At 36.0% G+C, this 14,222-nt stretch overlaps 1 protein-coding gene across 5 annotated transcripts in view; it reads left to right on the top strand.

The window, feature by feature from the left end:
* Nucleotides 1-402: 402 nt before the first annotated feature.
* LOC146136243 (F-box/WD repeat-containing protein 7-like) overlaps nucleotides 403-14,222 on the top strand; it is a 48,009-nt gene continuing 34,189 nt past the window's right edge. For all 5 annotated transcript variants that reach the window (XM_083395924.1, XM_083395923.1, XM_083395921.1 and 2 more), the window contains exons 1-2: nucleotides 403-981; nucleotides 7,959-8,263. In XM_083395924.1, the coding sequence (XP_083252050.1) occupies nucleotides 7,967-8,263 (297 nt within the window). In that variant the 5' untranslated portion in view covers nucleotides 403-981; nucleotides 7,959-7,966. The remainder of the gene's footprint in view (nucleotides 982-7,958; nucleotides 8,264-14,222) is intronic.

The raw sequence follows: 14,222 nt of genomic DNA, 5'->3' as shown, positions 1-14,222 counted from the left end.
TAATAATTATAACGCTTCAGGCCCCAATACCTCAATTTGTGACGTAATAATCTTAAGTACAATGGATGAGAAACCATCCGAGTTTGGGCTTTTTTTCCCCGCATTTAAAGAATTATTAAAATAACGCACATTATTTGGGTTAGGATTCGGGTTAGCGTTAGGGTTTAGGTGGGTCAAGTGTTATTAATCCTATCTCATATTTTTTGTTATCTTTTCTGATCTTTTTATGAATATTTTTAATTTTATCTTCGCCGGGAGTTTACCTAAAGGTCCAAATCAGTGCATTGCCAGGACCTCAAGGTCTAAAAGTCTAGACTTTTCTGCCATTGGATGCCCTGATTGTCGTAGACCTTTTTGCTTAGAAATGCACTGATTTCTAACGGATCGGGTGCTATATCTATGAAGTCAAGTCTAAGCTACGTCGATCGCACGATCTTTTGATAAATTTTAAAAGAGCCTAATTTTTGTGCTTGGACAGTTTTAAACTTTTTGTTCTTTTCTACTTATGCCAGGGTAAATGTCAATATGTAATTAATCCATTTTCGATCAATTTATTTGTACAATACCCTTAAGATGAAAAACAGTAATCAGTATATTCTGATAGTTGCCAATTGTCTTGTTTTGTAATGTACCATTTTGAAGAAGCTGATTACCCTTGCGGTCCATTCAGATGTCACTACCAGCTAATTGTTTTGTATTTCATTTAACTTTTTGTTCAGACAATTTTTTTTATCATATTATTGAAGCTCTATAATGCAGTTAAAGATTTTTATTATTATGTTTTTAGTATTGCATTAGAAATATTACTGCAGCATAAATCAAATTTGTCAAGGTGTTCTGCAAAAATATGTAACCTCAGTAAAAATGGGTTTAAGATGCCTTTTCTGTGCTGGTCGTCCAACTTTTTCTTCATCTCATCCTTTTCCAACATATAAATCTATTTCTACCTTTGAAGAAAATACACAAAGTTTTTAACGTTTGGTACGTAGATCTCAGTTCAATAAGTTTAGAAATAAATTTGTCTGCTTACCTTTAAGCAGTTAAATTGGTACTTTTATTAGCTAAAGGATTGTCATAAGTTGAATAATTTTATTGGACTTTTGCCAGATTATGCATTTTCCACCCGATTCGTCAGAAATTAGTGCAGTTCTATGCAAAAAGGTCTACAACAATTAAGGAATCCAAGGGACTTTTAGACCTTTAGGTTGTTGCAATGCACTAGGGTGGGCAAATGTTTTCAATGAAAGAGCCATTTAAAAAAAAAATGCAAGTAACAGAGAGCCTCAAAATTATTTCTATATAAAAGCAGTAAATAATTAGTTTCAGCAATAATAACACAATTGTAATATAACAAAACGGTAATAATTAACACAGCAATAATAAGGGTAGTAACAAAAAACACGCACAAGATTTATTAATCTCAGTATTTTGTTTAATTTGCTAATCTCTGAAACCTTAGCAATGAAATTGTGTGGACTTATTGTTAATTAACTCTTCAAATTATATGTCTAATGTTACGTCATAAACAAAATGAAACGTTCACAAATGGTACTCTTGGAAGTCTTTGCAATTTTTTTGGGAATTTTACGATTCGCCTAGAAGAGCCACAAAAAACATGCCAGAGAGCCGCATAAGGCTCGCAAGCCACAGTTTACCCACCCATGATCTAAAGCAGGGGTGACGAACCTATTTGCTGTCGCGGGCCACTTTGTCAGTTACCGCTGAGTAAGCGGGCCACACAGCTTTTAACTCATGCTATAAAACCTGTTAAAATCATAAAAAAATGTTCAATGGCAAGCTAAGCTTACACTCAACTAGTTACTACTGCAATGTAAAGAAGTATCAACAGGCTCATGGTGTTAAATTTCATTATTATTAGTATATTTTATGACACAACAATGAATAAACAGTTGAATCCTGAATTGATGGTTACTGTATGGATTTACACAACAGTTTCTACGATCCCTGCATGATATACGCCAGTGGTTCTAAACCTTTTTTTAGCCGCGCCCCCCTTTTGCAATTTTTCTATGCCCCTACGAAAAGCAATTCGGCATTTTTTGATTAATATCACTGAGACAATATGAAAATAGTTGAGCGTAATTGCAATTTAGGAGGCTTTTAGCATTGGGCACAAAACAAATTACTATGCTCGACACATTGATTTTCATCATGCTGATTTTGAAAAACGTGTTGTGAGGAAATTGACTCCAAGGTGTAAGGCTGTGATGTCGAGCGCAAAAAGTCAAGCGCAAAAATTAAACATTACGTTCTCGTTTTTTAAAAGATGTGACGACACACAATACAACGGCTATATTACAAAGAACGTTATAAATTTGCGCAAAAAAGTGTCCCCTGTTGCTAGCCTGTTATCATATATAAAATATGGAACAAAAATATTTCGAAAGGGAACTTTTATCAGTTATCTGTTAGTTAGCAAAACTGAAATTAAATAAGGGCGTTATATCTTCAATGATATATGTATAACATATAGACAGAAAACATGCAATGGCACTCAAAGAGAATTTGTACTTAAAAAGAAAAAAAGTAGATAATTGAAATTACGTGCGTAGGGCAAAAATTTTGGGCAGTTTCAAAGGTAAAGTTGAAAAAAAAACAGAGTTTGTACATCTGTAGTAGTGGTGCCTAACCTAAACGATACCATTAAAATCACGGAAGAAAATTAAATAATCAAGTAAAGCTCGCGCCCCCTGATGAATTGCTTGGCCAGGGGGGCGCGCCCCCCCGGTTAAGAACCGCTGATTATTTAATTCGTCAATCAGCTTTTGATATCGCATCGCAAAAAGTAGAAGCGGGTCAAAGAAACTTTAAGACTGCCTTGTCCTCACCCGAATGCTTCGCGGGCCACACAAAATTCTTTTGCGGGCCATGTGTTCGTCACCCCTGATCTAAAGGATCAAAAAGTCTGACTTTAGACTTGGTCTTGGACAATGTACTATTTTGACTTGACAAATTTGCATAAGAAGAATAATTTTAGCCATATTTGACCCACCAAAATGTTAACCAGCACCCTAACCCATGCGTTGATTTAAAAATTACATAAACGCTTTAGGTCCCAATACCTCAATTTGTTAAGCAACAATTCTATATAGCATGGACAAGAAACTATCTTATGCAAACCCGAGTTTGGGCTTTTTCCCAGCGTTCAAATAATTATTAAATTACTGCACATTATTTGGGTTAGGGCTAGCGTTTTGGTATCATCAAGTGTTATAAATTGCGAATATTTTCAATTTATCTACGCTGGGAGTTTACCTAAAGGTCCAAATTATTGGATTGCCACAACCTCAAGGTCTAAATGTCAGACTTTTCTGCCCTTGTATTCCCTAATTGTTACAGACCTTTTAGCTTAGAACTGCACCAATTTCTAACGGATTGGGTGCATTTTTGTTAAATTTATACTAATTTTGAAAAACAATGTCAAGCACTACAAAATTGTACCAGTAACGTTCGTCTAATAATTAAGTGTCAATCAAGCGTTATTGGGCGAGCGATCAATGAGTAATGTCTGGTGTGGAGTTCGCAATTTCCCTAAATGCGTTAAGTTGCAAAAGTAACATTGCGTTGTAAAATGTGCTGGCCGTCCACAAAATGCGCTATAGGGTTACTTAAGGTCAACTTTAGGCCAATATTCAGCGAGGTTATGCAGTTATGCGCAGTTTAATTGTCAAGAATTTGTTAAGTTAATAGTAACTTTGTATTCTTTGCAGTGCATTATTTGACTGCATAACAGATCACGTTAGTAAAAAATAAGCCCTAAGACCTAACAATGCTTGAAAAAACAGGACTGAATTGCTTAAGACACTGTGTGCAGTGTTGCATTGTACTCACTATTGGCAAAAATCTAAGTTTAGGCAACAACCTGGACAGTTGACATATTACAGTTTACACAACTGCTTCAAATGACAGAACTTTGTTAAGAATGTTAACATATGAGAGAGTTTTTTTATTATAATGTACACATGTTAGAAAATTGTTTGGGCGATTTATTGCTGTGATTGTGGGCCCTGTAGGGTAGATTAAGATTAATCCCTACCCCAAACAAAATCGAGGTTCAATAATATAATAAAAATATACTAGGATTCGCTATTCTAGATTCGTTATTCTAGATTCGAAACCTATTATTCTAGAATACCTTGGGATTCTACTTTGAACATCCCTACATAAGAACCATGGTCTGATTTTAACCTTTATGCACAACTTTCCATTCAACTGTTCTACCTTCTTCAGACAAACTAAGCCCAAATCAGTCGTAAAAGATGCAAATATGAGCTAAATGAGCCTGTAGACACCAAGAACGAATCAAAATTAGTTTCTAGTAAGCTTTTCAATCACGAAATCAACTACCACCCGCTCTTGTCAAAAATTAGTGCAGTTCTAAGCAAAAAGGTCTACGAAAATTAGGGATCAAAGGGCAGTCTTGGACAATGTAACAATTTGACTTAACAAATCTGCTTACGAAGATTAAATTTAATAATACTTCAGTAGCACCCTAACTCAAATAATGTGCATTGATTTAATAATTATATAAAAGCTTTAGGCCAGGGGTTGGCAATAAAAATTGCAATTGTTTGGTTTACAAGAAGATGTGACGTGTTGCGCACACACAAAATAAAATATGCACACATTTTTTTTACTCTTGTTTTTATAGGTTATAAGACGAAATACATCACAGCGAGAAAAGATTATATGAATTAAGTTACAGAAACTTTCATTTTAGAGAGTTCCATGCTATCAATAGTTTCCACTCATAGTATCATGCGCATGGTCCTTTTAGTACGAGAAGACTTGCTAAGAAATGTAGCTAAAGTGAAACAAGATTAGCGCAAAGCACCAAAATTTTTTGCCTTGTTGGTTAAAATAGTTCAAAAATATGAAGCACGACTCTGTTTTCAGCTTGAAAAAGTTTTTTGTCATACCTATAGCCCCGGGAAAACTAATTTGGGCACATTTTTAGTCGTACGTATAGCCTTGACAAAACTAATTTGGCACCTTTTTGTCCATGCGTAGCTTGAAAAAACCTGATTTGGCCGCTTTTTTGTCCGTACGGAACTCTTATAGAACTAATTTGGACACTTTTTGTTCTGCATGTAGCTTGGTTAAACTAATTTATTTGGTCACTTTTTTGGTCTTACATAGCTTAAATAAAATAATATTGGGCACTTTTGGTTCTGTAGCTTGGATAAAACTAAATTGGGCATATTTTTGTCTATACAGAGATCAAATCAAAATAATTTGGGCACTTTTTGTTCCGTACGTAGCTTGAATAAAACTAATTTGGGCACTTTTTGTTTTTAACATAGCTTGGATAAAACAAATTTGGGCTTAAGTGTGCAAGTTCCCCCAATTTTGCGCAAATATTTTCCATTCATTCATTATGGAAATGTATATTTAGCTTTTTATATTAAAAGTTATCACTGAGTTTTGTAACATAAAGAATCCCCTATTCACTATACTTGTACTGCTTTTTAACAGTTATGCAGTGAAATGTAAGAAGCATTAGGGTTGTGTTGCTCATCGTTAGTTTTTTCAATTCTACTAGTTTCATTTGGAGACATAGAAGCATAGGCGCCGAACTTTCAAAAATCCAGTCACAGTGTGTTTTAAGATTTAGGAATTGTTACGTCACACGACGCAGTGTGTAAAATGAAGTTCGGCAACCTTTTTCTAGACTCGTGTTAATGCTAAACCTAAAATGTCTTGGCGGCTTGTAATAAATTATATCTAACAATTTAAAAATGGGTCTAATTAAAATAAGATAAAGCCATTAAATTCATTAAGATATTCAAAGTGATTGTAACTTTAATGGTTGTAGTTTCAGAGTGTGCAGATGCAATAATAAAACTCACACGTGACCAGTTTGTAAAAATATTGCAGGCTGGATGTTTTACATTGGCAGGTCAGATTATTTTGCGAGTTAAGCACTTTGTATATGTGCGAATTCTCACACCCACGTTCGACGCCTATGGATAGGAGCCATGTTTTAAACATTGTGCTGTAAAGCTTTTTGCTTTGCTTCCCCACACTGATAAATAGCTAGTTTGATGAGGGGCAATGCCTATCACCTAGAAACCTTGGACAAATTGTATATTAACAAACAATTATATTATCTTAAGCATGTGCACACCTGCCCCAAACCAACAAGCCAAAATATAGTGTTGGAAAAAGTAATATGTTGAATAACCCTAGATATATTGGCCAGTTTCCACTAACAAGCCTACCATGAAAATTAAGCCCTAAAAAATATCCCTAACAAAATATACAACTACCACTGCCTTGTCTTTTTTTCAGGCACTGGCTCACTTCTGTCAAGTTTTTTTTAACAAAATTTGATCTCAAGACATCTCCTGGATCCCACATGATTACTATTGTGCAACGAATATTAAATATATGACCTTAAGTACTCCATTTTTAGTTCACTAAACTTTTAAGTTCCCAAATTAGTCTTATTTAAACTACATGCGGACAAAAAGTGCCTTGACCATTTGGCAATTAAATCGTGCTACATTTGGCTAAGTCTGCCAAACAAACTACCAAAAATTGCGTCTTGAAATAGATTTAACGCCTGTCATGCTTTTTCGCGCATATTGCTCCGCCTTTCCCTTGTAACAAAAACAACCAAGGCAAAAGTAATTATAGTTGACAGTTAATAAAAACAGAAGTAGTTAGCCAAATAATTATACATTTTGCGTTTGGCAACAAGTTTTACATTAAGACAAAATGCTGTTTCAATGGCAAGTAAGCTAAGCAGTGCCTGGATATTAACAGACTAAAAAAGTCAAGAGCCAAAAAAACGTCTTCCGCTTCCACTTGGCCCAGACCTGGACAACATACGGCCTGCAGGCTGGATCCGGCCAGATAAGCAGTTTAATCCGGCTTGCGGCTTATTTTCCTTAAAATACATATGCTAAACGAAAACAAGGACGAGTTTCTACATGTTTGGTTGCCAGACTGAGGAGTCGGACTCCGGACTTGAGGAGTCAGTTTGTTTTGCTGGAGTCGGACTCGGGACTCGAGTAAGACCACGTAAAACTACCTGAGTCCGACATGCGCATGCGCCATACCAAATTTTAAAACTGATATGGCCACCAACTGGAAATTGTAAAAGTGGAATAGCATATGGTGGAATATTATCCAACCATGTATTGTGAGTGAATGAATTATACAACAACCCTATAAGTGGATTGCTGAATATCCATGTTATTTTATTTACTTAAATTGGCGGAATACTGGCTGTAGAGTCAGGGCCAGACTCGGGACTAAGTGAAATCGGACTCGGGAGTCAGACTCTGGTTTATTTTTATAGCCGGAGTCGGATTAGGGTTATTTGTAATCGACTCCACGGCCCTGTTTGGTTGTATAGTAAACACTCTTTCCAGGGACGGATGTTCCACGCCCCCTTCTAAATCTAAATTAAACTTTGCAATTTAAAACAAACATAGTCACAATTTTTTCACGCTTCAAGCAACGCCCTGTGCCCTTCTTTAAATTCGACTTACACTGCACATTTTCGCATAACTTTAAACGTAATAAAAAATTCGTTAGCTAATTTGTTTTATAGTGTCGGAGTCGGAGTGTGACGTCGAACTGCGTGTATTTGAGATCCTATTTTTGACCCGGCCCGCCACAACATTTTAAGTTTCTCATGCGGCCCACGCCTAAAAATAATTGCCCACCCCTGACGTAGCCTATTTGGGCACTTTTACGTTTAATAATTTGGGCAGTTTTGCGCATTGATTCGGCTCTTCCTGCACACATGGTATAAATTAGCGGGAACACTGTCTATGTAGTACATACAACAATTGTTTATGGATTGAGTTCACCAAATTACACCAACATTGGCAAACCAATTATTATTATCCTTCTTATAGTTAAGCACATTGCGTTTTATAGTTTCTTTCTCAATATTATTCAAATTATTTTTTTATGATTTACAGAACAAAAAATGGCACAAACATCCCACCTTAAACACCCCATGAGAACAAGAAGAACTCGCTTGAGTAACAAAACACATGGGTCAGAAATAGATTTGCTTTCTGTATGTTCATCTGGTTGCATAACAAGAGGACAAATCAATAAGGTGAAAAAGATTATTGAAGAGTGTCCTATTACTGCAAATTTCGATCAAGTAATCTCTAGTAAACCTAAAACAAGCATCAGGCGTGAAACAAAGCCAACAAATGACATTGCAAACAACTTTCAACTGAGCAAATATGCTTCTGGTGAAAAAGGGAATGACAAAGTAAGTGATAGTTTATATAGTTGGTTATATAAATGAGAGCATTTTTTCAACTCTTGACTAGTTAGATGACTTTCTTCGTCATATAATGTCTTCACTTTTTAGGTTTAGAGGATTACCACAAAGTCTTTGAATTGATTTCTATATTTAACCAAGTCTTTTCAATTTATTTTATGTCCAGCGTAAGTTATGTGTTTAAAAAATGTGTTTAAAAAAACATTTGTAATTGTGTTAACCATGGTGTCTATGCTGTGTTCAGGCTTGTAGCGTAGCCCTTTTAAAGAGGGGGGGGGGGGGGGGGGCACATGATCGGTAACCCAAATAATCTTGAAGGTCTCAAGGTGTGATATGAACACCCCTAACTAGTACGGGCGTTTAGGTCTTACCTTTGAAACCAGTTGTAGGTTGAAAACTTCCACGTAAAATACGTGTGATATCAAAAAGACAGAAGCAAATTGCTTATTAAATTGACGTTTCCATTCTCTGCTTTTAAGTTGCACATACTTTTGTCTTGATTTCATTTTGGGTTGGTTTTCATTTTTGAAGGTCCACCGTTCCACAAAACTTGTTTTGAAATTTTACCGTTCCATAAGCTAAAAAGGTTGAGAGCAACTGTTCTAGACACTGAAAACGGAGATTATTAATTGTCTGTTCGCTGTGAGAAAAACGCAACACCTCATTGACACATTCAAGTCACGTGACTTCATTGCGTGAAAGGCTATGGAATGCCAGTGTCAGAACAGCCTCTGTGATGTATTAATCACAAACTGTTGTACTTGTGGGATGTTCAAATAACTTTCGTTTTTTAATCCAAAATATCTATTCCTAGTATATTTTTTTAAATTATTTAAACTTGATTTTGTTTGAGGAAGGGATTTATCTTAAAATACTCTATATGGCCCACAGTTACAGAAACAAATCGTAAAACAATTTGCTAACGTGTGTATATGGTAATAAAAAATCTCCTAAATGTTTAACATGTTTAACAACTGTTATTTAAAGCAGTTGTGTCAACTGTAATACATGTCCAGGTTTTTATCAATATAGTGAGTATAATGCAATACTACAAAATAAACTCTTTAGCAATTCAGTCTTGTTTTTTACTCAACGATTACACTGTGCATGACCTTGCTGAATATTGGCCTAAATGTGACCCTAAGTAACCCTGTAGCGCTTTTTGTCCAAGGCCCACATGTTTAATGAGGATGTTACTTTTGCAACTTAACACAGTTAAGGAAATTGCTAACTTCGCATTACATGTTAGTCGCTCACCAAATACCGCTTGATTGACACTTAATTGTTAGGTGAAGGTTATCGCAAGACGCAAAGTAATTGGTCTCCCGAAAAAAAAAAACGCTGGCACTGCATTACTTGTATATAATGACAGCACTAGGGATGCTCAAAGTAGAATATCGAATCCTTGGATTCGAATCCAGATGGGATTTGAATCTAATTATGCCATTTATTTCGGGTAATTGGAACCGATATAATTTAATGTTTTACCGCGGATTGTTGCGCCTAATTGCACAGACGCGTGTGGTAAGTTGGCCTGTCGCCGCGGCGACCAATTTATAGTGCTTGCTTTAAATGCAACCTGGTAAGGCAGTGTCAGCGTTTTTTCGCGAGACCAATTACTTTGCGTCTGGCGACAACGTTCGTCTAATAATTAAGTGTCAGTCAAGCGTTATTGGGAGAGCGGCTAACGTGTAATGTCTGGTGTGGAGTTCGCAATTTCCCTAAATGCGTTAAGTTGCAAAAGTAACATAGCGTTGCAAAACGTGCTGGCCGTCCACAAAATGCGCTATGGGGTTACTTAAGGTCAACTTTAGGCCAATATTCAGGGAAGTTATGCAGTTATGCACAACGTAATTGTCAAGAATTCGTTATGTCACTAATAATTTTGTGTTCTTTGCAGTACATCATTTGACTGCTTAACAGATCATGTTAGTCAAAAAAGAAGCAATAAGACTTAACAATGCTTTCAAAATCAGGACCGAATTGCTTAAGACTTCTATGTGCAGTGTTGCATTTGCTCACATTTGGCAAAAATATAAGTTTTGGACACAACCTGGACAGTTGACATATTACAGTTTACAGAACAGCTTCAGATGACAGAACTTTGTTAAGAATGTTAAACATATGAGAGAGTTTTTTTATTATAATGTACTTGTTAGAAAATTGTTTGGGCGATTTATTGCTGTGATTGTGGGCCCTGTAGGGTAGATTAAGATTAATCCCTTCCCCAACAAAATCGAGGATAAATAATTTAATAAAAATATACTAGGATTTGCTATTCTGGATTCGTTATTCTACATTCGAAACCTATTATTCTAGAATACCTTGAGATTCTACTTTGAACATCCCTAGACAGCACTATAAATGTGTCGCTGGAGTGACAGGGCTTTATCTAAACTTGTCACTCTCGTATGTACAATTAGGCGATACCATGGCGGTAAAACTTTACAATTGTATCGGTTCTACTTAACCTGAAATAAGTGGCATAATTATACGAATACGAATCCCATTTGGATTCGAGTAAAAAAATTACTTTATTCAAAAATATGGATTATTCTAGATTTGAAAACTAATATTCTAGAAAATCTGGACATTCTGTTTGGGCCATCTCTACTAGTACAAAGTGAAAATATTAATTAGCGCAAGTTATTTGTTTAAACACTAAGGCTTTTTTTTTTTATATTTTGTATTTTTATTATATATTTTATATTTTTTTCCTGAACTTGTTTCTGCAAGCAAAGATAGATATGGGCCGAAAACTTCCCCACTTAACTTCTGGCTTTGATGCGAAAGGGGTTCAAATATGGCGTCGTAGTATTTGGGAAATGATCGAAACATATATTTGATAAATACAATTTACGTCGATAATGCGTACAAGCATGTTATTACACTTTGGCCAGCTAACATGTTTAAAAAGCAAATATTTTCATTCTCTTAAAATGGTTTAACGTCCATGGTTTGCTATACTTTGCCAACTTTTACTGGGTAAATTTTTTCCATGGCTTGGTCCGAGCAATCACAGTTATAGCAGACTTTAAATCTGTAGTTTCGAGCAATATATAAAACAAGTTTATGTGCCTAATAAACCACCTTTTAAATGGAAAGTTTTGCCAATTGAAATCCAATAAACGCAGTGTTCTTAATATTTATTTTAGTATGACGCCAATGTTAAAACGTAGCTTTGTAACGTCCTCCGTAATAATGCATTCAGCTTTATGTTTTGCTTGCTGCGCCCTTGTACAATTTTAATTTGTTATGGCCTGGTGTTGGTATGTTTGATTGGAGTAACATGCCCAACAGGTGCAAATAGAGAGGCGTACACTGCCACGAGATTTTGCATTTAAATTTGCGAGGCTAAAAAATATGTTGTTTCGTAAGAGCGATAAGTTATTTTACTAAGCGAAGCCTCCTATCAAAAGGCTAGTCGCATGCGTCCACTTTTACTAGATAAGCCACTTCGCACAATAAGTCTCACGCATGGTGTTGATATGTTTGGATGGAACAACAATTACAACAGGTGCTAACAGAGAGGTGTACACTGCCTCCAGGATTCGCATTTAAATTTGTGGCCGTAAAATATGTTGTGTTGTAAGAGCAATAATTTTTTTTTACTAAGAAAACCTTCTTTCTAAAAGGCAAGTCGCATGCGCCTAGTTTACGACAAGCCACTTCACTGTATGAACGTTGCACACGTAGGACAATAAGGCACAGCAGGGATTCCAGCAGCCGCCTCATCGCGACGTGAGCTGAATAAAGCAAGTGATATGAAAGCATTCTGTATTGAAGTTTTTCTGCCGCTAGATAGGAGTAGATAGCTGTTATGAACTAAAACGATGACGTCACACTTATGTTTTTTGTCCCCCAATTGGAGGTGCCTAGGGGTGCAGCCTCATAAATCTCGACATCGCACCTTCATACCACTCTACGCCATGTCTGAAAATTTGAAAGTTCTGCGATGTACACTTTTTCTATAATGCTCTGGACAAAAATTGGTCTAAAACATACCAAGCAAACCATAAAAACCAAAAAAGAATAGCGGCAAAAACAAGATATGTCCCGAAAATAAATTTTTGGCCCATATAATGAGACGGGGGTGTGGTTGTTGTATATTTTATTGGGGGGTCGGGGGTTATATTTTTAGGGTTTAGCGTATATTTTTACAAATTTAATTTTTTTTTTTGCGGGTTGGGGGGGTGGAGGGGATTGTGGAGCGTTACAAATAGCGTTACTTATCAGGGTTTCATTCCCTTAACTTGTTTCTGCAAGCAAAAGCAGATATGGGCCAAAAATCACCCGCCTTAACTTTTGTCTTAGATACGAAAGGGGTAGATGCCAGGGTTTAATTTTCTTATACGTTAGTATGGTTAAGACTATGCAAAATTAATTTTAGAATCGTTTTGCCATTAAAATATTTTATTCATTTATTTACATGGGCCAAATATTTATTTTCGGGACATATTTTGTTTTTGCCGCTATTTATATGGGCCGAAAATTTATTTTCGGGACATATCTTGTTTTTGCCGCTATTCTTTTTTGGTTTCCTATGGTATGTTTCAAACCGATTTTTGTCCGAAGCTTTATAGAAAAAGTAGACATTGTAGAACCTTCAAATTTTCAGACATGGCGTAGAGTGGTATGTAGGTGCTTTGTAAAAGTTTATGAGGCTGCACCCCCAGGGGCCTTTGCTTGCGAGGCAAAAACCTGAAATATTGCGTTTTAGCTCTTTCTAGCTAACGACTGCCATCTAGCAGCAGAAAAACTTTCATACAGAATTCGTTCACATTCGCTTGCTTTGTCCAGCTTGTGAAGTGATGAAGCGACTCACCGCCTGCTGTGCTTTATTGTCCCGCGCGTGAGACTTTCATTGTGTGAAGTGGCACGTCCAAAACTGGGCTCGTGCGACTTGCATTTTAAAAAGGGGCTTCTCTTTAGTAAAATTTCTTAATGCTCTTAAGAAATAACTTATTTTACCGCTGCAAATTTAAATGCGAAATCTGGTGGCAACTCTAATCCAACATATCAACACCAGGCCTACACAACTTAAAATTGTGTGTTGATATGTTGGATTGGAGTAACATACTATACAGGTGCAAATAGCAAATATTCTCCAAATACGATTTTTCCAATATTCTCCAAATCGTATTTCATCGTAATGTCGCGGTAATACACAAAGAGGTAAGGCCGTGAATAAAGTTTCACCAACCGTACAATTAACGGAGGGAAGCATTGCGAGTAGAGATGTTCAAAGTAGAATATCGGCGACTCATTTATAATGCTTGCTTTCAATGCGGCGTTAGTTTTTTTTCGGGCGACCAATTACTTCGCGATAATCTTCGCCTAATAATTAAGTGTCAATAGGGTGTATTTACCGCTGCAAGTTTAAATGTCGAAATGTTAAGGCAGTCTACGCCTCTCTGTTAGCACCTGTTGTGCATCTTGCTCCAACCAGCATACTACCAACATCAGGCCTAAACATCTAGCAAAACTTTCGATTTAATAGTTTGCGTATTGAGAACATAATAGTGTTTTTCATATTGTTTAAAACTACAGATTTAAAGCCTGTTTTAACAGTGATTGCTCGGCCCAAGCCATGGTAAAAATTTACCGAGTAAAAGTTTGCAAAAGTATAGCAAACCACAGGTGTTAAACCATTTTTAGTCTTTAAGAGAATAATAATATTTGCTTTTCAAACACGTAAGCTGGTCAAAATTTAATAAAATGACCATACGCATTATCTACGTAAATTCTATTTATCAAATATATGTTTCGATCATTCCCCAAATTCTACGCCGTATTTGAACCCCTTTCGCATCAAAGGCATAAGTTAAGTGGGGAAGTTTTCGGCCCATATCTGTTTTTGCTTGCAGAAACAAGTTAAGGAAAATGAAAAACAAAATATATAATATAAAGTACACAATACAAAATATTAAAAAAAAAAAAATGAACA

Source organism: Ascidiella aspersa, chromosome 8 (assembly GCF_963924565.1).
Source record: "Ascidiella aspersa chromosome 8, kaAscAspe10.2, whole genome shotgun sequence".
NCBI lineage: Eukaryota > Metazoa > Chordata > Ascidiacea > Phlebobranchia > Ascidiidae > Ascidiella > Ascidiella aspersa.
Note: the sequence above shows the minus strand (reverse complement) of the source record. Positions and strands in the feature narration are given on the sequence as shown.